A 25,341-nucleotide genomic window follows, 5' to 3' on the forward strand; every position below is an offset into this window, starting at 1 on the left:
CCAGTTGCATCCATCGATTTCCATACAGATCTTTGTCATGAACACATATAACGGTCTAGTATCTCTCAACAACCATGTATTTTTTAGCTTTGAACTTAAACAGTTTGTTTTTCAATCTATTGTTGAACAATTATTTATGTAAGCTTTGCTTCTAAAGTGGCATGAGTAGAAAGTTCAAGAGAACAGCAACACAGCACTTTCAAACCCTAGCAAGTCAAGGAAAATACATGCTCCCTTCCCTCCCCCAACCCATTTTATTGTTGGTTTCTTGTATCTTTCATCCTGTTTTAGGAAAAAATGTTGCTGGATGAAGCAAGCATGGAGTAACTGGCTTTTTGGCCTTGTTTTGATGTTTAATTACGTGCAGAAGCCTGTCACTGATTTGTCTACTTTGCTGTGAATATTCACTCTTATTTCTCAACTTCAATTTGTTAGAAGTTTCCTTGTTTGCTTAAAAGCTACTTTCCAACTACACAATAATGTAGCAAAGTTTGTTTGGTGTTTTTAACAAATAATTATTGCTTTCTTTATTTATCTCATTTTTGTTTTCAAGGAAGCAGGAAATAAACACAATTTTAGTATTTTAAGCAGATGGACCATGTTGGAATAATAACATTGAACTCTAATATGTCTAGTAACAAATCTCAAAGTACCTTACACAAGAAAAAAAGTATCATTATCTCATTTTACAAATGGAGAAACTGAGGCACAGAGATGACATAACTTGTCCAAAGTCACACAGCAGGTCAGTGGCAGCGCTGCGATTAGAATGCAGCTCTCCTGACTCCTAGTATAGTGCTCTGTCCACTGGACAATATTATCCCTGGTTTTAAAGACAGCATTTAAAATACAATTAGTCTTTCTCAGACAAATCATATTCTAGTTAGTAAATCTAATTTTCCTAATATTTTGAAAATAGAAGATTTTCAGGAAAACCTGATGCAATAGGGTTTAGTAGGGATTAGGACTCCATTCTTAGTTTTCAACACTGACTTTATATGAAAATTAGAGCCACAATCCAAATTCTGTTCCATGTAGGTGTTTCCCCAGTGAAGGACCAGTCAGTTATTCCATAACAAGCCTGTGAAAGCTACAGGCTGTGCTCTTGTCCATGTAATGGACTGGAGTGAGTCTCAGCTTCTGTTTTTAACAGCACAGTCAGTACTGTCACCATCAGAGAAACATGCTCAAAAAGCAAAAGGGCTAGTCATTAAGAGATTTAATGAATATGTACCGGCAAGACTTCAAAATTACAGTGGCTGATCTTACTAAACATGCAGCATCTTAGAAATACGAACACAGGACTTAGTACTCTCAGGGTGCATGTATGCTGTGGGTATGATGTGCACAACACAGAGGTCAGTTTGTATCCATAATACACTCTGTGTGTATTATAATAATCTCCCTGATTTTTCAATTTATTAGACAATGAAGTGGAGAATTCCAAACCTTGGGGCCGCACTGTCACAGGGTCGGGGTTGTGTAGGCAGGGTGGCAGGCTCTGTTCCTTTCTTGCGAGGAAGAGGAAGAGAAACAGGGCGCTTTCTTCTCGGTGGCTAAATTATTCAGACTAATGAGTGTTTCCATTCCCATAAACACACGTCCTACATTCAGTATGGTTAGGACAGAGTTGTACTGAGACAGCCTGGGGAGACTGACATCTCCCATAGGATACAGGATTTGCCATACTGACACATACCCCAAGTCCAACCGGTGCGGTATAGTATCTCTGACAGTGGCCAACATCAGATACCTCAAAGGACGGTCTAAGAATCCTGCCTTCCATGAAGATTTCAGCCTAATCCCAGTGAGGGTGGGAGCCGCAATCATAGAATCACAGAGTTGGAAGGGACCTCAGGAGGTCATCTAGTCCAACCCCCTGCTCAAAGCAGGACCAGTCCCCAGTGTTTGCCCCAGATCCCTAAATGGCCCCCTCAAGGATTGAACTCACAACCCTGGGTTTAGCAGGCCAATGCTCAAACCACTGAGCTATCCCTCCCCCCCCCCCCCAATGTGTTTGTGTGTTCTAGGGTAGGAGGATGAATGACTTTGGGGTTCAGTAATATGTGTGTACTGAGGGGGGTGTTGCCTTACAGTGAATTTTTAGGGGGTCTAAGCTGTCCCCCTTCTGATATCCTCTTTGCAACGCTCTGTTTGCAAGAGTGCAGATGCATTGACAGGAAGTAGATGAGGATTGTTTCCTGCTCGTCTCCTTTTGCAAACCTGCCAGAGAATAACCTGGTGGGCGTCTGTGTGGGATTTCTGGGCTGGGGGTGGGAGGGAAAGCGAGCGAGCGAGCCAGAGAGAGAGATGTATACATATGAACAAACCTCTGTGGAGGCAACCACAAACACTCCTGCCCTCGAGGGGAGAGAGAGGCGACATCACTGCTACTTTCCCATCTCTCCTCCCTTCCTTCGTCCTTTCTGCCTCTCCTTCCTCCTGGCCGCTGGGGAGAGGTGTGTAGGGGGGTGGCTGGCTGGGGAGGTGGCTGTAGTCTCTCTCTTGCTGTGCTATGGTAATAATTGTCCCTTCCCCCCCAGCCCAGCTTTCCTCCCCATCTGCTTTCTCCTCCTCTCGTTTGGTTCCAGGCAGGCAGCAGACAGACTGCATCATTTTTTTGCACCGGCTGCAGCAGCAGCGGGGAGAGCGGGAGCAGGTGGAGAGTTCAGAGACTGCAGTGAAGCTGCCCTCGAGACATGGCGGATCAGTGCCTCTGAGGAAGCAAAAAGATCCCCAAGCCGCCTCCGCTCCCAGCCCCGGCTCGCTGGGCGGCTGCTGCCAGGCCAAGGAGCAGGAGAGAAGCGGCCAGAGGACAAATGGTGCTGCAGCCTTTTCTTTGATTTCCTCCCCTTCTTCTCCATGTTGCATCTCTCTTCGGTGCTTCAGTCCGTGTAGCCGCTGCTGCTAGCAGGAGCATCCAGGGACAGTGCCACCCAGCCCTCCCTTCCCCCACCCCCTCTCCATCTATCTGTCCGTCCAGCCCGCCAGCCATCCACAGGGGCTATGGCTGCAGAAGAGGTGTTGCAGGCCGTGGATCACTACAAGACTGAGATCGAAAGGCTGACTAAGGAGCTCACCGAAACAACCCGCGAAAAGATCCAGGCTGCTGAATATGGGCTGGTGGTGCTGGAGGAAAAACTCACCCTGAAGCAGCAATATGACGAGCTGGAGGCTGACTATGATTGCCTTAAACAGGAGCTGGAGCAGCTGAGGGAGGTGAGTTAGCGGATGCTTTTCTCTCCCCTTCTTCTTCTCCCTCCCGAATAAACCCCATGCACTAAACGAAACGAAATAAGGAAAGGTGCCTAAGGAGCTCTTCTTACTGATGCCCTCTGATAATCTACCTGAGCCCCTTGATCAGACATGGAAGCAAAAATGGCCTTGTGGAGAATGTGTGTAAAGAACCCTAGAGGCATGAATTGATGAGATGGGGAGGAGTGATTTATTTCGGGGCCCAAGAGTCAGCAATGACTGTAGAGTTTAGAGTGGATTATATGACGTTTTAAACTACTTAAGATGCCAATGATACCTAGGCATTGCCCTAACCTGTGTAGCAAGATAACAACTGGGAACCACAACTTCTAATAGCAGACATTGGCAGCACTGGGAAATACTTCAGCCATACATGAATGTTTGGCCCTTATTTAAAGAGAAACACTTGGTGAAACCTGGACAATCTCAGTCTATAATATTATGGGTGTTATGTATACAGTATGTTGTAATATGTGGAAACAGAGACACCTTCTCTGGGTTACTTAGATACATTTAGGGGGCAGCCTCTCATTCAGCAGGGGCAAAGCAGCCAGAAGATAGTTATGAGATCACATTAATCAGTGAAAATTAAACTTCTAGCTCATACTTAAAGGATGAAGTATTTGATCTAATACATATTTTTGGATATGTCTTTCAGCTGAGTTTGTATAACATGGAAAGTATAATTATGAGTGTTACACATAACCTTTATCATGTAACCTTTTATTTATTCCTCACCTTTGGATTGTCATCCTGCTACCTATATTTATCATTAAGAGAAGTAACAAAGATTCATACAATGAGCATACAGTCCATCTATGGTAGCATGTGTTTGCATAGCCAGTATTATCCTATCTAATCTCTAAATTTTAAAATGGTCTCATCTTTGTTTATAAAGACAGAGCAAATTAATTCACACACAAAAATTACATTGATGTAATTAAGTAAACCTTTGGAGAAGAGGAGGAAACGTATAAGAATGATCTTTTCTGAACATTTAAAGTAATGTTTTTCTTCTGTAAAATTATATTGCCATTTATAATCAAATATAGGGAAGATCTATTCAGTGAGAAACAATGAACTAGATATTTCTCATTGAGAACAGTAATTTGTTGACCAAGCTTATAAATAACGTATCTACATATGTGTTCAGACACTAAGCTGTATGCACTTTTATAAATATTTGTTTATACATGAAAAGGTTTTGTTTTACCTCCTGATAAATGTGATAAGTTAAATACTTTGTTCCAGTGACCAGGATAGTTTTCAGAAATAATATTTTTGTAACAGAGTTATCTGATTTGTTGTGCTGCTCACACTCACGCTCTTATTAAGCTCTTATATAAAAGGTAGAGCTGAGGTTTTCCTCCAAAACTCGCTGGTCCAGTGCAGTGGGCTCAGGATTTGAAACCAGTGACCTCAGCTTCCTGGATTGGGATGGGTAACTTGTGCTGTCATGAGGGCTGAGCTGGTAAAAGTGGTCCAGTAGTAAAAGGGAACTATAACGAAGGTGCAATTATAAAATGTAATTGATAGGGAAAAAGGAGATATAAGTAACAGCATCTGGCTGTGATCTTCTCAAAGCAGTGTACATCAGTGCTGATCAGGAACTACTGAGGACACAGGGTTGGGCATTAACAGAGGGGCAATGATTAATGCAAGAAATTAAATTAAATGTGAAAAAATTAAGCTTGAGCAGTTATTCAGCTCCTGATGTCTGTGTTGACAAGATTTGTTGACATTAGAAAACCTATAGGTATAAATTCTGTTCTGATTTACACCCCACTGAAGCCTATGGGATTGCACGGGGTGCCTATCAGCACAGAATTGAGTCCACAGAACCAAATCCTTGTCTCTGGACCCACAGGCTGTGGAGGATTGGGCCAAAAGAAATCTGATGAGGTTCAACAAGGACAAGTGCAGAGTCCTGCACTTAGGACCGAAGAATCCAATGCATCGCTACAGACTAGGGACCGAATGGCTAGGCAGCAGTTCTGCAGAAAAGGACCTAGGGGTTACAGTGGACGAGAAGCTGGATATGAGTCAACAGTGTGCTCTTGTTGCCAAGAAGGCCAATGGCATTTTGGGATGTATAAGAGGGGCATTGCCAGCAGATCGAGGGATGTGATCGTTCCCCTCTATTCGACACTGGTGAGGCCTCATCTGGAGTACTGTGTCCAGTTTTGGGCCCCACACTACAAGAAGGATGTGGAAAAATTGGAAAGAGTCCAGCGGAGGGCAACAAAAATGATTAGGGGACTGGAACACATGACTTATGAGGAGAGGCTGGGGATGTTTAGTCTACGGAAGAGAAGAATGAGGGGGGATTTGATAGCTGCTTTCAACTACCTGAAAGGGGGTTCCAAAGAGGATGGCTGTAGACTGTTCTCAATGGTAGCAGATGACAGAACAAGGAGTAATGGTCTCAAGTTGCAGTGGGGGAGATTTAGGTTGGATATTAGGAAAAACTTTTTCACTAGGAGGGTGGTGAAGCACTGGAATGCGTTACCTAGGGAGGTGGTGGAATCTCCTTCCTTAGAAGTTTTTAAGGTCAGGCTTGACAAAGCCCTGGCTGGAATGATCTAATTGGGGATCAGTCCTGCTTTGAGCAGGGGGTTGGACTAGATGACCTCCTGAGGTCCCTTCCAGTCCTGATATTCTATGATTCTATGATAGGAAATAACCATTGAGGGAGGAAGGGGAAGAATCCTTTTGCTCCCGGACATGAAATGGCAGTGAAACTATTCCACAGTTGCTAATTGAGTTCCAGGATCCTGGCTCTCTCTGGCGTATATATCAATTCTGGAGAGGAGGGCAACTCCCCTGAGCTGTACATTGTGGTGTACAGGGCATTTAAACCCTCTCAACAGGCTACCAGAATTCTATTCTTCCTCCTGCTCCCTGCAGAAGAGCTACTGATTCTGTTACATATAAGTAGAGCTTTGCATGGATACAAAATTTATATTCACATCCGATCCGCGATCTACAAACATGGTCCATGGATATCCGCATATGCAGAAGTGAAGCGGGTATCCACATCCACAGAAGTAAAGCAGGTATCCGCATCCACAGAAATAAAGTGGGTATCCACAGTGAATAGAATTGTTGAGGAACTGGCTGGAACCTGCTGAAAGCGATTCCATATCAATGCAGAATCCCAACGAGACAATAGAAATCCCCAGTGACTTAAACATTGACACCTAGGAAACCACAACCAAGTCCCCAGCTCAGGAACAAAAACTGAGATGTGACCCGCAGAGGATAGAGTGTGGGCTTCTGGTTCTGGGGGAGCGTGGCTGCTCTCTCTTGTGACTGACTAAGATGGTCAGAGAGAGAAAGAGGCTGAAATGGAGTTCTCTACAGCTTGGCTGGTGAATTGCTCTGGCTTGACCAGAATGGACTGTGATTTAACCTTTCTATTTCTCTACACTGACCTAAGGACTTCCAGTGCTGTGTTCCAGTGGACTAACAAATCCCACTGTGTTTTGACAATGCTGCTTGGCTGTCCCTGCAAATACTTGCCTTAGTCTCTGAAGAGTGTATAAGTCTTTAGCAGAAGGCTACCTCAGTTGGATTTCCACCAGCACTGGGCAGAGGTCAGCAGATGCTCAGTCTAGGATGTGGTGAGGCTGTGTGGCCTGCCCTGGCCTGAAGGAAGAGTAGGACTCCTTGGGGATCTGCCACACTAAAGGGATTCCTCTAAGAGACTGATTAAAAACTGGAGCATAGCACAGATCCTGTGGATCTGTGACACATGCAATGGAAACAAGTCAGTAAGACTGAAAGAAAAATGCTGTCAGACTTGCATTAGGTGCATCCTGATTGTGGCCCAGAATGTGAACCCTTATTTCACTGGTGATCAGTTACTGACGTGTACAATACAATGAAAACTTAAAAAGGAGGAAGGTGTCCCATACTGTTGTGTTAAACCAGTCTGTTCCTGTGCAGCAGTATGCACAGACAGGATAGTGTTGTAGGGATAAAGTCAGTTGCCCCAATTCAGGTTCCCTCCAAAACCTATGAAAAATGGCCTCTGTGTGTCTTCTGAAACATGCACTGCAGAGGGTATTCTGGGGTGTGGGCTGCACATGCAGGCAACTAAGACCTTTGACTAAGCAATGGTAGAAGTCAGTGGCAGATTTAGAGTTAGTGGGGCCCTGTGTGCAGCTTCATTTTCAGACCTCCCCCCCCACCCCCCAGGACCCAGCCAAGAAAAGGAACATTCTATCTTATCTCCTCCCTGTTTTTCATTCTTTTTTTCTTCAATCCTCCTATATTATAAGTAATGCAAAGTAAATGAAAATAAAGTGCGGTACCTTGATTGGGGCAGAGGGTTGGGGTGCAGAATTGGGTGTGGGGGTTGGGCTCTGTGAGGAAGTTTGGGTGCTGAGTGCGGGCTCTGGGCTGGGGCAGGGGGTTGGGATGCGGGAGGGGGGTAGGGGGGTGGTGCTTACCTTGGGCAGCGCGGCTCCCGAAGTGACCGGCACACACACCCCTCTGGCAGCAGCTCATAGGTGGGGGTGGGGTCAGGGGGTCTACGTGTGCTTCTGCCCTCAGGCGCTGCCCCTGCAGCTCCCATTGGCCTGCCAATGGGAGCTGTGGAGTCAGTGCTCAGGGCGGGGCAGCACGCAGAGCCATGCCGGCCACTTCTGGGAGCAGCGCGGCAGGGAGGGAGGGAGGGAGGCAGAGCGGGCAGGAAGCCGCCTTAGCCCTGCAGCTGTCACATTTTTGTGCCTCCCCTTGGGGGGAGGGGGTCAGCAGGTTTCCGTGTTTGTTTCATGGTAAATCCACTCCTGGTAGAGGTGGAACTCCCAAGACAGATTATTTTGCTTCTACAAGAATTATCTGTGTGTGTATGTGTGTGGTTTGTGCATGGGAGGAAGGACTGGGTTTCAAGCTATTTTCACTGTATATTTGCCACGTTCTGAATTCATTTGCACACTGGGATAGAATTTGGGTCTATATTTGTACTGACACAGGTATTCATTCAATTAATGAATTATTTCATTATTATACCCTTACATTCTGCTATTAGCAACTCTTTGCATGTTATCACTGATCAGACAGACCTGTCACTTTAACCTTTGCCTCCCTACTGGATGTGCCCCATTGGATGCAAGAAACATACCATGAAACTCAATCCTACAGTCCTTACACTTTCAAAACTCCCATCACTTCAAAGGGACTTTTCTATAAGGACTGCAGTAGGAAGCCTCAAATTTGAAAGAATGAAATATTTTTCAGTATTATGGGTCAGTGAGACGGGAAAGTAAATCCACGGTAGGGAGTAGCAGTGCAATCAATTGTAATGCATTGCATTAAATATTAATTTCTGTACATGTGATTTTTGCTGTGCCACCATTAAAATACAAATCACTGTGGTGGCCCATGACATTTCTTGTACAGTAGTTAAAATGGCCATATTTTAAACAAAGAGTTTGGTGTTTTGAGGTGTCATGATGTTACATGATACAAAAGATATGAGGCTGTAATCAATGAGCTAATAGCAAACTTGACTTCCAGTAAGTGAAGTAGTTATTACATTAAGTCTGCCGTCCAGGTTTAAGAGCATTTGGTGGGAAGAAATGAGGAATCAATCAGCTATTATCTTTTGTTTTCCAAGAGTTGAAGCAATTAGTAGGAAGGTGAAAACAGAGATGCTGCTTTGCTGAGTTTACAGCTTTCAAGGTTGTAACATGGAGTTGTAATAGCTGTAGGTTTTAAGGGAGGATTGGCAGAATAGTGTAACAGTATGCCAAATGTCCATGAATTTTATCATTTTAAAAGCTCTTTTAGTTCTGTTGATTTTTTCCCCATCTTATAAATAAGGTTTCTGTTCATCACTAGTTTACATTTCAAGTATAAAAACTGAATTTTAGGCTTGCAGTGGCAATGTCTTGCTTTTAGGCACCAAGTCAGCAAGGTACTTAAGCACATGTGTACCTGTAATCATGCGAGTAGGGATTCAGTAGGACTATTTAAATGCTTAAAGTTATGCATGTGCTTAAAATATCTTGTTAAACTGGGGGCTTAACTGCCTACATTTAATTGTTTTCTGGAAACTATTCTGTTTTTTTTTTTTTAATAGAGTTTGTGTTTTTGCATGCTCACATATTAGCACTTGCAGTGCAATTCCTGCAATAAGAATAATTTTTGTAATTACTTTTTCACTAAAATCACTTTTTCACTAAAAAGTTAACAGGCACTAGAGACCTCAGTTAAAACACCAGGTTGCTCCTAAAGAGTGGGCCAGGCCCAACTAAAGAGGCATCCCAGCTGTGGGAGGAGCTGGGGTGGAAGCCTGAAGGGAGGGAGCTGCAGGGAGATAGCTAGGGAAAGATCTCTTCAATACCTCTGTGGTTGCTAGAGGGTGAAAGAAGGGCTAGAAAGAGGCAGAGGTACAGTAAGACCGGGGACGGGGAGGGTCATGGAAAAGGGCCTGAAGGAAGGCCAAGGTAGGAGGAAGTCTTCTACAGGGTTCCTAGACTGGAACCCAGAGCAGAGGGAGGGTCTGGGTTTCCCTTCCAGTCTACCAGAAAACGCAAAGGGGACAAGAACTACTGAGTTTGGACCTTACCACCAGGGAGGGAGAAAGCCCTGAAAGGCATTGCTCTGCACAAGAGTGGGAGGACAACTTTACAGAGGCTGGAAACGGGTGAGGAGTCTGGAGGAATGACCCCAGGTAGGAGTGAAGCAACCAATGTCCTGAGAGAGGGGGTGTGAATGGGAGGCATTTCCCCTTAACGCCGAGTGCCTGGGACAAGAAGAGCAAGGGAGGGAAGGGGCAGCTTCAAACAAGAAGGGAGAATGTGGGGCACTAATAAAAGTTGTTGTCTAAGGGTGTGCTGGCCCTTCAATAGCTGTGCCAGAGTCCCCATCCTGTAACTTCCCAAACCCCACATCCCTTCACTGCTCCAATCTTCCCCGCTCCCAACATTCCTTCTTCTGATACAAAGCACAGCTTTGCCAGTGATAGTAAAACCACGTCCCGCGAGTGAAGTGCATTATACCAGTAAAAGCACAGCTTTGCCTGTACAGCTGCATCTACACGAGGGACTTCTGCCAGCACAGCAATGTTGGTCAGGGATCACACATAATTTGTGGCCCAGGTGTGCTCAGAAAAAGGTAGAACTAGGTGATTTTGTAAACAGCTGATTTTAGCGGGACCTCCTGCTCAAGTGTGAACCACTAACTCTACCCCGTGTCCCCATGAGCCACAGCAAATTTCAAAACAAGCCAAATAAGCGTGTGTATTTTAACACACTTACAATAGTGGACCTTTAAACAGAAAGCAGCGATGCTTAGCCTGATAGTGGAGATGCACTCTGCTGTACTAAATCCAGCTGGAATATGACTTGTTTCCCTTTTCCTTAATTAAGCCATTTTTACCTTTCTCTATTCCCTCTGAGAAATACTGTCAATTTATGGGATCCTGACGACACAAATGGTCAGATTTTAACTCCTAAACTATTAAGAGTGGGAACTTGTGCCATATGTTATTTGAACTTTAATTTTCCATAGATTTTCAATAAAATCTTGTATTAGTACAAAATCTGAAATGATTGATAAAGGTGTTAATGGGTGGAACATGCATTATTATTGTTAAGTTAAATATTTCCTGTTTAAACTTGGGAATTAAGGTTATGGATGGTTGAATAATTTTAAGTCTAAGGGTCTTAATCTGTGTGAAATTAGGCCCTTGGTATTAGAATTGTTTTATATAATTTGGCTGCCATCCTTTCTTTGAATCTGTTATGAAAAAATAATCTTCTGCCTCATGGCTTTTCAGCAGTTTTGCCTTCTTGAGGGCATGACATGTGCAATCTGGATATTTGTTGTACTTGGAGCTGAACATGGAGCTCTCTTGCAAGTGTGATTGGGGCGAGACTGTGGTGGGGAAAAGGAAGTTCTGGCCAAAAGTAACAATTTGTGTAAATTTATCAGAGTAAGATTAGGAAAATTCTCAAAGTCAGATATAAAGGTTAAATCAGCACCTGGGTAGCTTTTATTTACACTGTGCCACTGGCATTTGGAGGAAAATATTTCAAGGTCACATTGGGTATGTCTACACTGCAGTTAGACACCCACAGCTGACCTGTGCCAGCTGAGTCAGGTTTGCGGGGCTCAGGCTAAGAGGTTGTTTAATTGTGGAGTAGACACTTGGGCTTGGGCTGCAGCCTGAGGTCTGGGGCTGTCCCACCTCAAGGCCCTAGAGGCCTTGAAACAGACTAGGCTTGTGTTCTTCCATATTGTGCACAGATACAACAATGACTGGAGTGGGGACGTACAAGTGCTAGATACATTCTCAATTCTTTCAGTAGGCCTGCCAGAGACTGAGAGTGAACCTATGTAGGTTTTTGGCTGCTTCGCTCTGTGGAAGTATCACCATCATGATCCTCCTTTGTGGGATAGTCCCTTACGGCCGTGGTTCTCAAAGCCGTTGTTCAGGGAAAGCCCCTGGCGTGCTGGATAGGTTTATTTACCTGCCGCGTCCGCAGGTTCGGCCGATCACGGCTCCCACTGGCCGCGGTTCGCCGCTCCAGGCCAATGGGGGCTGCGGGAAGGGCGGCCAGCACATCCCTTGGCCCGTGCCGCTTCCCGCAGCCCCCATTGGCCTGGAGTAGCGAACCGCGGCCAGTGGGAGCTGCGATCGGTTGAACCTGTGGACGCAGCAGGTAAACAAATCGGTCCGGCGCACCGGGGGCTTTCCCTGAACAAGCAGCGGACCGGCTTTGATAACCACTGCCTACGGGATTTGTAAAATTCTGTTGGATGAGGGGGAGAGCACAGGGAAAATACATTTAGCCACATTTTCCTATTAAACAGGCAAGTTTTATTACCCTTTTTTACATATGGGGAAACTGAGGCAGAAAGCAGTTAAGTGACATAGGGCTTGTCTACATGAACAATTAGTTTGTGGGAAACTGGGATGTGAATGTGCCCTGAACTAGCCTGCTGCAGACTAATTGTTTGTGTAGACCCTGCTGATCTGTGATAACAGTTTAATGTGCTCTGATCTACTCCTGTTTCAAAAAGACTAGATCAAAGCTCATTAACAAACTGTTAATGGACACAGCAGGTTCCACATGGACTGTCTGCAGCAGGCTACATTCACACCCCAGCTTCCCCAAAACTAATTGATTGTGTAGACAAGCCCCATGTCACTTAACCTCTCTTGCATTCACACTTCAGCTTGCCTCGAAGTAATTGTTATAGATAAACCTCAGGTGAAAGCTTTGTAGTAATTCATAGATAAACCTCAGGTGAAAGCTTTGTAGTAATTCGCTGGCTGATCTGGAAATAGAACCCAGAGAACTCTGGCTCCCAATCTCATGCTTAATCTGGGATGCTTAAATCTCATGCTCAGTTTGAGCCCTGTGACTTGTTTTATTCATTTATTAAACATTCAAAGTAGTCACTGAATTATAATTTGTATCATTGATATCCTGGATAAATAAAGACAAGAATTTTTCTTTCGCACATTGAAGGTTTCTCAGTGTTTTACAAAGCAGTAAAGAATTATACTGTTCTGAGTAAACCTGAAAGGTTTGTGCCCTGAGCAATAACAGGTGTACACAACTTTGGATTTAAACCTTGATGTTGAGAGAATGTATCGGTCAGGAATTTGGGTTATCTTGTAATCTTTCTGAAAATGGAGTGGGATAGAGACATACAGAAAAGATTTCATTTTAACACCTAACCTGAAGAATGGCCTCTCTAACAATGTACCGTCCTTTCAGTACTGCACATAAAATGTGGGATGAAATCCTGAACCCACTGAAAGTCAATGGCAAAACACCTATTGACTTCAATGGGGCCAGGATTCTTACCGCAGTGGCTGAACTTGTGACCAGCACCCTACTGGCTGAAAGCACTCTCAGCAGAACGTGACTGTTATACATTGTGACTTTTGGTTCCTTCCCACCAAAAAACAAAACAAAAAACAGAGTAGGGGTAACAAAGATCCCACGGTTGAGCAAATCACTGTCATGGGTCACAAAGAGATAGCTCCAGTCTTCCTGACTCTTTGTATAATATACAGTAAGGACAGTTATTTCACACAGGAATAGTCTGATGGGTTAGTCCTCAAACAGCACTGACTGCCTTTAGGACTGATGCTGCCAAGTGCTGAGGGCCCTCTAATTTCACTGACTTCCTGGGGAGGTGAAAGCACTGAGCAACTCTTGGGAGGAGTTCAGCGCTTTGAAGGTTTGCACACATCAGGGGTTAGATAATTTCTTATCTTCTCTAGAATTTAGAGGCTGGTGGTTGTCCATTTGGTTAAAAAAAAAATCATAATTTAAAAACTTCTCCTTTGTTTCACTCAATACAGAGCCAAATACTATTCTCAGCTGAATACTGTAGGTGTAAATCTGGAGTAACATCACTTAGGATGTTGGTGTTACTCCAGATGTACACCTGTACAACTGAAACTGGCTGGATTTGATGTTAAATGGTGACCTTTGGAATTTCAGGAACATACAATGAAGTCCCTGTTAAAGTTTTAGGCCCAAAATGTTCAAATCTTGGTGCCTAAAAGTGAGGTACATAAAATCTGTCTTTAATCATCTACACAGAAGCAGCTGTTTTTGTTTTGTTAGAGGTGCTGAGCAATCCCAGCTCCCATTGACATCAGTGTGGCCTTCATTTACTCACCCACTTTGGAATATAGGTCACTTCTATGTGGATGCCTAGAAGTAGGTTTAAGAGCACAACTTTAAGGTATCTAAATAACACTGCATCTGAAGAAGTGGGTTTTTTACCCATGAAAAATTATGCCCAAATAAATCTGTTAGTCTTTAAGGTGCCACTGGACTCCTTGCTGTTTTTCTAAATAACACTGTTTTTCATGAAAGGATACAATGGGTATGTGTAGTACTGAATAGAATTTGTGATGTAGTACTGTAGATCAGTGGCTCTCAATCATTCCAGACTACTGTACCCCTTTCAGGACTTTGATTTGTCTTGCGTACCCCGAAAGTTACCCCTCACTTAAAATCTACTTACTTACAAAATCAGACATAAAAATACCAAATTGTCATAGCACACTATTACTGAAAAAATTGCTTACATTCTCATTTTTACCATATCATTATAAAATAAATCAATTGGAATATAAATATTGTACTTACATGTCAGTGCATAGTATATAGAGCCATATAAACAAGTCATTGTATGAAATTTTAGTTTGTACTGACTTGGCTAGTGCTTTTTATATAGCCTGTTGTAAAACTAGGCAAATATCTAGATGAGTTGATACACCCCCTGGAAGATCTCTGCATACCCCCAGGGGTACACATATCCACTGCTGTAGATCATGACAGGTTCAAAGTACTCTTAACTTTTATTCCCTTCTTCTCTGCAGTAGACTGGCTCAATATATAAAAGGGCAGAAATGCAATGCCATCCATAACAGACCATCGGCACTCAGTGTTTGAAAAATACTTTTCAATCATACTCTGGGCTATGACTGGTTAGCTTTACAGCCATTCCTATATTTTGTTGCTTTTTTGATGTGCATTTGTAGTAGATATTAACCTCAGGTGAACCTCCTGCCTGCAATCTCTTAGCAAGTAAAACGAGGAGGTGGGCCTTGCTGGGGAGTTGGTGCATCATTTATCTATGTTTAATAGGAAAAGCTAATGTTGCATGGCTTTTTTTGTGTGGAGTCCTCACTGAAGGGATCATAGGGATTGCCGTGGGCAAGATGGACCTTGGCAGTAAGACATCCCATTGGAATTGAAATGCCAGGAGAATAAGGTGTCACGGAGCACAGGGCGTACATACCAATGACACTTGCTTTTTTGCTGCTTCCCTGGGATCTGCTTGTTTTCCTGCTCAATCCATTCAGAAGAAGTTGCCGGGGGGAGTGGGACGGGACGGATCCTGCACCCTCCCCCAAAACGATTTATGGGAAATCCACAAGGAGATCCTTTGTGGGGATTTTCTCCCCCTGGCCTTTACTGTGGTATTTCCATGGGAGTTTTGTCTTATTCAAAATAAGAAATGTCTACTTCAAGTGGTTTATCAGCCTTCCTTAGTGGAAAGTAATCACATTTTTATCTGTAACTACTTGGAAAACAGTCAGAAATCTGATACATAGAACCTTTAAGAGACTGCAGTTCAATTCTTTGTGCCCTCTGTAAAGAATGGAATTGCAGCTTTGAAGTGACAGGAAGATTATGAATACCCAAGTGTCTAAGGTAGGAGTAGCCTTGGATGCAGAGGAAAAGTCAGAGCGAGTGAATCAGCATGACCTTGGTTGCTGCCAGAGCAATGGTTAATGCACACAGCCTGAACAATGGTTGCCGTTGGTAGGGTGCTTTAGCAGGAAGTGCCTGCCGTGATATAAAACACACTGGACTAAGCCCTGATGAAAAAGCATGCTATGTGTATGACCGGTGAAAGGGACAAAGAGGACTACACTGTAGTGAGAAACTACCTCAGCATAATACTGAAGTCTGTCATTTGTAACACTATCTTTTACTTGTAGTAACTACAATGATTTCACTGTTTTAAAAACAAAGCCAAAGTACTGTATGTATCGCCAAATTTCATTCCACCTCCTGGGCTGTTAGCAATGTCGGCTGTACTTATTGTGTATTCATATTTACTTGTATTAAATTAGAACCTTCAGGCACTGACTGTCTACAGAGCCTAGCATAATATGGCCAAAACAAATGAGAGACAGTGCCTGCCCCAATGAGGTTTCAATCTAAATTGACAAGACAGGCAAAGGAAATAGTATTATCCCCATTTTACAGATGGGGAACTGAGGCACAGGGAGGTCAAACACTTTAGCCAAGGTCACACAGGAAGTCTGTGCAGGAGTCAGGAATTGAACCCTCTTGACCCCTAGTCCAGTGCTTTAATCACAAGACCCACCCCCTCCATTCCTCCACTGTAAAAACTTAATGAAGGATCAGGGTGAAAACTAGCTGAACTAAAATTTCCCTTGCAAAAAAAGATTTTGGGTTTCTTGATCCATTGTCTCAACATTTGTGTGTTAGAACTATCAGCGCAGTCATGAAAAACTTTCACTGATTCCCCATCTATGTCTATAGCTACCGTAGAATTACTTTCCTCTTCCAAAAGGCCTTTTGTTGTCATTCACCCATCTCCCTTTGTGATCTCATCTCTCTTTTCCCCCATTTGCACCTTCTGCTCTGCCTCTTCTGCTCTCCATTCTGTCCTCTTTTTTTCCATTAGAGATTGACCCTTTCCTGCTGCCATTCCAGGCTTTTGTAGCAGTCTACCCATCTCCTTCCTTCTTACATTCTCTGGATCTCTTTCCAAAACAGAGCTCCAACCCCTCCTCTTTTCTGCTATGAATGGGAACCTCACATTGGCATTTGCTATTAATTAGGGCTGGGTGCAGTTTTTCCACTGAAATGGTTTTCAATGGAAAACTGAGGGTGGGGGGAGTTGTCTAAATGATTTTTTTTTGCAGAAACTGTGTGCTTTCTACAGAAAAATTGGACTTTTGCCCAAAAACATTTGGACCAAAATCTTTAGGTGTTATTTTTTTTTTTGACAAACTCTAAATTATTCTGTGGGAGAAAATATATTCCAACCAACTCTCCTATTGACAAGGCTTCGTGCCTCTCCTCGTCTGCTGTCGCCATCCAATCTCATACTCGCTCCCACAACAAAGTTTTCATTGTTGTAACACTGTGTGTTAAAAAAAGTTAGCTTGCAATTGTTTATTGTGTGGAGTTCTGAAACGTGGGATGCTCTTTGTAGTTGTGGTATTTGAGAAATGTACATTTAATCTCAGATCCTGCAAGACGCGAGCCTCTGCAGTTCCAATATCTCACAAGAGGCATTCGACACCATCGGGTCCTTGTTGTGGAGCCGTTCACAATGGTTAGAGTTACAGTGGAACATGGAAGAGAGCCTTCGAGAAGCAGTGGATAGGGCATTGGGCTGGGAATCAGGAGCTCTGTCACTGACCTGCTGTTTGACTTTGGGCAAGTCACTTCCTCTCTTTGCTTATGCCTGTACTGCAATGACAGGGTGTGATTGCTGCTTGTGTAGACATGCCAGAGCTAGCTTTAATGGAGCTAGCTCAGGTACTGAAGCAGCGATGCTGCAGCAGCACACACTTGGGCATTGGCTAACTGCTTAAGTATCCAGATTTCCAGATGGGTGCAGACAAGCCATGCTGAGGCCTTTGCTGTTGTGTGCTTCACCCCCCCGGGATTGCAACAGACCATAGCCTGAGAGCAGTATACCCATACCATTTGACCTCCCACCCTTTGTATGTCTTGTCTATTTAAATTATAAAGTCTTTGGGACACAGGACTGTCCATTACTATATATTTGTACTAAAGCTAGCACAGGGAGGCCGCCACCGTGATTGGGACCTCTAGGCACTGTTGCAAAGATTTTGACAGTCAGGGGTTGGGAATACTGAACACATTAAATTGCTACTCAGAAGGAACAGTTACATTTTTGATTGCTTCATACCTGTGAGGTTTTATGAGATGACAATTGATGTATGTTAAAACCTTTTCAACATAATGCAAAATATTGATTCTGATCTCTTCACTTTTGTATTGCAAGGCTGTATGTAATAGTCTGGAGAGGCATAGATTCTAAGGACAGAAGAGATCATTGTGATCATCTAATCTAACATACTGTATAACACAGTCCATAGAACTTCCCTGAATTAATTCCTGTATGAACTAGAGCATATCTTTTAGAAAAATAATCTAATCTTGATTTAAAAATGGAAGTGATGGGGAATATATCACCACCTCTGGTAAATTGTTCTAATGAATAATTACCTTCACTATTAAAAATTCGTACCTTATTTGTAGCCTGAATTAGTCTAGCTTCAACTTTCAGCCACTAGATCTTGTGATACCTTTTTGTCTGCTAGATTCTATTATCAAATAGTTGTTCCCTATGTAAATACTTGTTAACTGTGATCAAGTCACCCCTTAACCTTTTCTTAAGCTAAAGAGAGTGAGTTTCTGGAGTCTATTCCTGTAAGGCAAGTTTTCCAATCCTTTAATCATTCTTGAGGCTTTTCTCTGAACCCTCTCCAATTTATCACTATGCTTCTTGAATTGTGGACACCAGAACTGGACACAGTATCCTGGTAGTGGTTGCACCAGTGCCAAACCCAGAGGTATCTATACATAGGATCACATTAGTCCTTTTGGCCACTGCGTTGCACTGGAAGAGATGTTCAACTGATTATCCACCAAAACCTCCAAATCTTTTTCAGTTACTGCTTTCCAGGACAGAATCCCCCATCCTGTAAGTATGGCCTACACTATTCATTCCTAGATACCGTATATATTCGTTCATAAGCCAAATTTTTTTAGTAAAAAAGGGAAGCATCAGAGAAGGGGGTTGGCTTATGAACGGGTATAGAGATGGGGGGAGGTGGGACACAGCCTCCTCCCCACTCACAACAGAGGGGGCAAGGAGAGGCAGCACAGCCAGCAGAGCCAGAAGGGAAGAGGCGGGGCCAGAATCTCTCCGCTTGTGGCCACGCTCCTCTCCCCCCAGCCTCTGAAGCAGCTGCAGCTCCGGGGCTGGCAGGCTGCAGCCGCGCCGCCCAGCCTGCCGGAGCAGCTCTGGCCAGGCCAGAAACATCTTCCCCTGGCCCCAGGTAAGGTGGGAAGGGATGGGAAGAGGAGAGTGTGGGGGTCCTGGGCTAGGGGTAGGGTCATGTGGGGCGTGGTCACAGGGGTTACTCCCCTGACCCCCAGCTTTTCTTCCCCCCCAAAATTTCCCCACCACTTGCTGTCCCAGCCCGTCAGGGTAAGGAACTGGCAGGCCGGGACACTTTGTTTACTTAGGTTTACCTCCGCGCCTGCAGACGCTCGAGGTAAACAAACCATCTCAGCCTGCCAGCAGCTTATCCTGATGGCCCGGGAGCCAAAGTTTGCCGACCCCTGAATTATAGCATCAGCTTACGAATGAGTCATACAAATTTTCCATTTTTACTTATCCATCTTGAGGGGGTTGGCTTATGATCGAGTGTATACAGTAAATACATTTACATTTTGCTGTATTAAAACGCATATTGCTTGCTTGCACCCAGTTTATCAAGTGATCCAGATTGCTGATCCAGATCAATGATTTTTAAAAAATCAGATTTTTGTAAAAAAAAAAAAAAAAATTTCTAATTTAAATTAAATACTGGTTTATTGTTTAAAAATAAAACTATTCAAAATTAAATTTTATAAAGAAACTAAAACACCAAACTGGTGGAAGTCACTGGCCAAGCACCTGGAACCAGAGTCTGTTGATGTGCTAACCCAGCTTTTGGCAGCACTAGCTTCTTCTGCAGGTTCAGAGAGAATTTTTTTTTCCATTTCACTTTATTTAACTGGTTCAGCTCAGTGACCACTTCATTCAAAGTTAAGAAACTTAATGGAAGTTGAAAAAGCAGGAAAGCTTGCTTTTCCCCTTGCCATTCTATAAATAAAATCTAGGTGTGGGAGGATGGGATCTACTAAAATCTTGAAGGCCATGTTGACCAGAAACAGTCAGTTCAATACATTAACTATAGATGGTACTTCCTTTGTTTTATTAATCAGTTCATTTTAAAAGCAAAATATATTTTGATCCCTTTTTTTCGTAGGTATCTAGCAAGTTAACAATTAAAAAGGCTGGTTTTTGCACTTTTAATTGATTTTGAATTTGCATCCAAATAGAGCTGGAGACAAATTACAAGTAAAAAAATTAATCATCACCTATCAGTAACCATTTTCTAACAGAATCAAAATTGTAAAAATTAAGAATCTGAATAAATGTTAAGCTGCATAACTCCCAAAATAAATGGGTATAGATCCAGTGTCAGCAAAAAGAAACACCAAATTTAGTGTAAAGGCTATATTTAGTTGCAACATGTTGATGGTTGCAAGTCCTTCTTTAAGAAAATAACTAAAAAGTACAAATGCAAAACACAATTAAAATCTATTGTTTTAATCAAAGTTTCTAGCTTGCTGATTTAAATGATGATTAAAATTGCTTTGATTTAAATCAGTCCTCTCTCGATCGCTCTGAATCAGTGACTTGTCCTCTTCATTATTTATCACTCCCCCAGTCTTTGTCATGGGTGGCACGTGATTCCTGCATTTGGGGAGGCTGGGTGTGCACCAAAGGGAGGTGCGTCACATTCTGTTTGGGGAGGCTTAGCCTCTCTTGGCCTCTCTTGTACCGGCTGCCCATGGTCTTTGTCATCTGTGAACTTTATCTGTGATGACTTTGTTTTCTTCCAAGTTATTGATAAAAGTATGAAATAACATTGCACCAAGAACCAATCCCTGTGCGATCCCACCCATTTGATGATGATTCCTCACTTACAATTACATTTTGAGACCTGTCAGTTAGCCAGTTTTTAATCCACTTGATGTGTGTGCTGTTAATTTTGTATAGTTCTACTTCTTTAATCAAAATGTCATGCAGTACCAAGTTGTATGTCTTACAGAAGTCTAAATATATTACATCAACATTATTAATTTAATCAATCAAACTTGTAATCTCATCAAAAAAAGATAGAAAGATACTTTGACATGATCTATTTTCCATAAAACCATGTTGATTGGCCTTAATTATATTACCCTCCATTAATTATTTTTTGCTTTACAAAAAATACAGTAGATTGCAGTGGACATGGGATTGCAGCATCACTTTTATTAAAGCAGTTATTCCCAGACTTTATTGGTTCATGTACCACTTTCTTAGAATATTGATGTATGAAGTACCACATGCTAATTTCTCCTTGTTGAAAAATGCTGATTTGTAGAAACTGAAACTTTTCATGGAAAAGTACTAGTTTCAACTGAACTTTCATCGGGAAATGTTTCCGAGGTCTAGACTGGAATTTCTGGTCAAAACCAGAGCAAGACTCACCCCAGGATAACCTGATGGTCAGGACACTCACTTGGGCTGTGGGGGAGACAGGTTCAAATTCCTGCACCAATTAATATTTAACTTGTACAAAGTGGAACAGCTTCAACAGGAAATATTAAGAGACGCGCCCTAGAATAGCCAGTGGCCTCTGGTCAGAGCATTCACCTGGGATGTGGGATACATTGGTTCATGTCCCCACTTGTCTGATTCAGAGCAGGGACTTGAACCTGGGGCTTCCCCGTCCCTAGGGAATGTCCTAACCACCACACTATTGGCTATTCTGGGTTGGGTAGGTTTCTCCTAGTTTTTTTGTGAAAAACTTCAAAAGGTCCCCTTTTTGCCCTGTTGCAGAATTGGGCAATTTTTCAAATCACAAAATTTCACAAACCTGGGAAACCTGTTAGACCGAGGAAAAGGAGTTTGAGCTGGAGCATGTGGGGGCTGTGTGTGTGTAAAAGGCTGGGGAGGGGTAGAGAGGTGGGGGAGTCTTGGCTGCAAGTGTGTGTGTAGGGAGGTTATCAGGGCAACAGGCAGCCTCAGTTCCAGTTCACCCAGTTTCCCAGTTCCCACTGCAGCCCCTGGCCTCTCTGGTGAGTCTGTCCCTCAGGTCTCCTACTGCTCTGGTCTCACAACTCCTTCCACTTGATTAAGGAATTCCCCACCTCTCCTTCCTGGGGCCGTGACATGACCAAGGTTAAGATTTTGTCATAGTTATTTTCATAGGTGACTGGTAGGTCACTGATAAGTCAGGTTGGCGGCGCGGCAGGGGCCTGGGGCCAAGGCCCCTAGCGCTGCGCAGCTCCCAGAAGTGGCTGCCAGGTCCCTGAAATCCCTAAGCGCATGAGCGGCCAGGGAGGCTCTGTGCACTGCCCCCTCCCGAGTGCTTGCTCCGTAGCTCCCATTGGCCGGGAATCGTGACCAATGGGAGCTGCGGGGGCGGCACCTGCGGGTGTGAGGGCAGCGTGCGGAGCCACCTGACCACACCTCTGCTCAGGGGCTATAGGGACCTGGTGGCCACTTTCTGGGAGCCGCAGTAAGCGCTGCTGGGACCCCACATCCCCTCCTGCACCCCAACCCCCTGTCCCAGCCCGGAGTCCCCTCCTGCACCCAAACTCCCTCCTGGAGCCCGCACTCCCTACCCCCCCTACACCCCAACCCCATGTCCCAGGCCTGAGCCTGCTCCTGCATCCCAAATAGCTCATCTCTGTCCCCACCCAAAGCCCACACCCCCAGCCAGAGCCCGCACTCCTTTCCACAGCCCTAACCCCCTGCCCTAGCCCTGAGCCTGCACCTGCACCCCAAACCCCTCATCTCTGGCCCCACCCCAGAGCCCAACCCCCAGCCAGAACCCTCACCGTCCTGCACCCCAACCCCCTGCTCCAGTTCAGAGTCCCCTCCTGCACCCAAACTCCCTCCCAGTGCCTGCATCCTGAACCCCCCAACCCCCTGCCCCAGCCTGGAGCCCCCTCCTACACCCCAAACCCTCATACCTGGCCCCACCCCAGAGCCCTGACCCCTCTCCTGCACTGCAACCCCCTGTCCCAGTCAGGTGAAATTGAATGAGGGTGGGGGAGAGCGAGTGACAGAGGGAGGGGAGATGGAGCGAGCAGGGGGCGGGACCTCAAGGAGGGATGGGGCGGGGCAAGGCCTCAGTTTTCTGTTTTGTGTGATTAAAAAGTTGGCAACCCTATGTGGCTGCCAGCCACCAAGGAAGGGTTGCGACTCAGCAGGCTTTAGGGTGACCAGATAGCAAGTGTGAAAAATCGGGACAGGGGGAGGGGGGATAATAGGAGCCCATATAAAAAAAAAAGCCCCAAATATCGAGACTGTCCCGATAAAATCGGGACATCTGGTCACCCTAGCAGGCTTCTCCATGCCCTCTCTGGCAGAGAGCTGTGCTGCCACTGCATCTCGCTTCCCTGCTCCGGGCGCCACCTAGTGGGGCTCAGTGGGAGTGCTTGCTGCTGGTGCCTTTCCCAGGCACATCCCCTCAGCCGCGCTCAGCCCGACTCCCAAGCTGGCCAAAATTGTAGGGGAGCACGTTGTTGGGATGGTGCTGAATTATTATGAATTACTGTGGTTGACGAGAGTCTGGTAAAGCTTGGTAAGTCTGAATTTGCTAGAGGATTCTGGGAGCAGGGTTCTCTCAGCATCAGATAGGTTGTATGGAAATTTAATGAGAGTGCTGAAATTGCACTTGGATGCTGACTCTGCACTGTGAACCTTTAATCGTGGGCTCTGTGTGTATTTGTGCTGATCTGGAAGACCCATGGTCATGGTCAGTCAGGTTCACCAATAAAACACGCAGAAAACATGTAGGTGCTGAACTTGGAACTAACTGACCTGACTTACCTGACCCTTTAAGACAGCACAACAGTGAGAGCTCAGGTGAATGATTCATGAGAAAGTAAATGTCAGCTGGCCTTCGGTCTGTCTCTGTTGTCCCTTCCAAAAATCGTAATCAGGAAAACAAGTTATGAAACGCCAACAGGGCATATTTTGGGGACATGTGACTCCTTTGAGAAAAGGATATAAGTACTGGAGAACATCACGCGCTCTGGCTTCACCCCACTTAACATCTGTCGCCGTCAGACGAAAAGCCCAGGGTAGCCAACCCCCTGCGATGAGGGATTTTTGAGCCCAAAGGTTTCAGGGTAGCCAACCCTCTGCCCCAGGGAATATTTGACAGACCAAGTGCACGAGAAGAAGAAAAAGAAATAGAAGTCTTCATCTAGGATGGGTAGCTATATCTGCTTTGTTTGCCAGTCAGGATACTGTGTAGGGCCAACATAGTTACGGAGGGTTTATGCCTGAGGAACTGGGGCTTGTTAGGAAGAAGTGTCGTTTCACCTTTTGCCGCCTGTCTGTGATTCTTTCAAATAAATAGCAGTGCATTGCAATAAACCGAGTCTGGGTTTTAACTGGTACTAATACTGTAAATTCTGCCCAGCAGTGGGCCAATAAAGGACCCAGCTCTTCACATGTGACCCTGTGTCATCCGTCTACCCCCCTCCCCGGCCAATGCATCGGCTATGGTTATTTTTAGTAAAAGTCAGGGACAGGTCTTGGACAATAAACAAAAATTTAGGGAGCTGTGACCTGTCCTGACTTTTACTAAAAATAACGGGGGGTGGCGGAGAGGGCTGTGGGGGGAGTAATGCTTGAACTCCTTGGGGAGGACCAACAGCCCAAGCCCCATGACCATGGGAGGGGGGCACAGGCCTCGCTCCAGCCCTAGCTGAAGCCGTGAGGTGGGAGCACAAAGCAGCAGCTCTGGCACCCGTCGAAGCTGCAGGGTATGGGGCGGGGGGGACGACACACAGTCCCAGCTCTGGCTGCAGCCACGGGGGACGGCGGGGAGTCGCACAGCCCTGGCTCTGGCCCCAACTGAAGGGGTGTGTGTGTGTGTGTGTGTGCACACAGCCCAGGCTCCTGCTGCAGCTGCGAGAGGGGTGCACAGCCTGGCGCTGGCTGAAACTGCAGGTCAGGGGTGCACAATGCCAGCTCCAGCCCTGGCCATGAGGGCTGGGGGTGCACCACAGCTCCAGCTCCTGCCGCAGCTGCAAGGAGGGTACATGGCCCTGGCTCTGGCCAAAGCCACGGATCAGGGAGGCACAGCCCCGGCTCCACCCCTGCTGACAGCTGAAGTCACGGAGTTCTGGTAAAGTCACGGAATCCATGACCTCCATGACTAAATTGTATCCTTAGGCATGACTAAGGATTCCCCAGGCCACCAGTAGCTCTTTCAACACTGTGGGTTAGGTTGGTTTAACTACACCACTCTGGGCTGTGAATTTTTCACACCCCTGAGCGGTGTAGTTAAGCCAACTTAATTTTCTAGTGTAGACAGGCCTACCTCACTTTGGTACAGTAAGTCCAGATCCTCAGCTTTAATGGAGCTATGCCAATTGACAACAGCTAAGGATCTAGTCTTACATGGTTTGGCACTTTGGGCAATAGAACAAAAATCAGCTTGTTAATTCTTCTCCAGCATAGCAGTTCCCAACATGCGATGTAGCTGTGCCACTGTAGCATTTCTAGTGTAGACAAACCTGTGGTCTTTAAGTGTACACTGCAGTTAGACACCAGTGGCTGGCCTGTACCAGCTGATTTCAGCTCATGGGGTTCAGGCTAAGGGGCTGTTTAACTGCACTGTAAACATTTGGGCTCAGGCTGCAGTCTGAACTCTGGGATGCTCCTGCCTCGCAA

General features: G+C 45.0%; 1 protein-coding gene across 16 annotated transcripts in view; it reads left to right on the plus strand.

Annotated features, from left to right (window-relative positions):
• The first annotated feature begins 2,193 nt into the window (after positions 1-2,193).
• The window catches only part of BICD1 (BICD cargo adaptor 1), a 398,310-nt gene continuing 375,162 nt past the window's right edge, over positions 2,194-25,341 (plus strand). For 3 of the 16 annotated variants that reach the window (XM_084617596.1, XM_084617582.1, XM_084617595.1), the window contains exon 1: positions 2,199-3,219. In XM_084617596.1, the coding sequence (XP_084473722.1) occupies positions 3,007-3,219 (213 nt within the window). In that variant the 5' untranslated portion in view covers positions 2,199-3,006. Of the gene's footprint in view, positions 3,220-25,341 lie in introns of all 16 variants that reach the window. The other 13 variants (XM_084617584.1, XM_084617586.1, XM_084617585.1 and 10 more) reach the window with 9 other exon arrangements.

This window comes from Lepidochelys olivacea (assembly GCF_965140295.1).
Source record: "Lepidochelys olivacea isolate rLepOli2 genome assembly, chromosome: 1".
NCBI lineage: Eukaryota > Metazoa > Chordata > Testudines > Cheloniidae > Lepidochelys > Lepidochelys olivacea.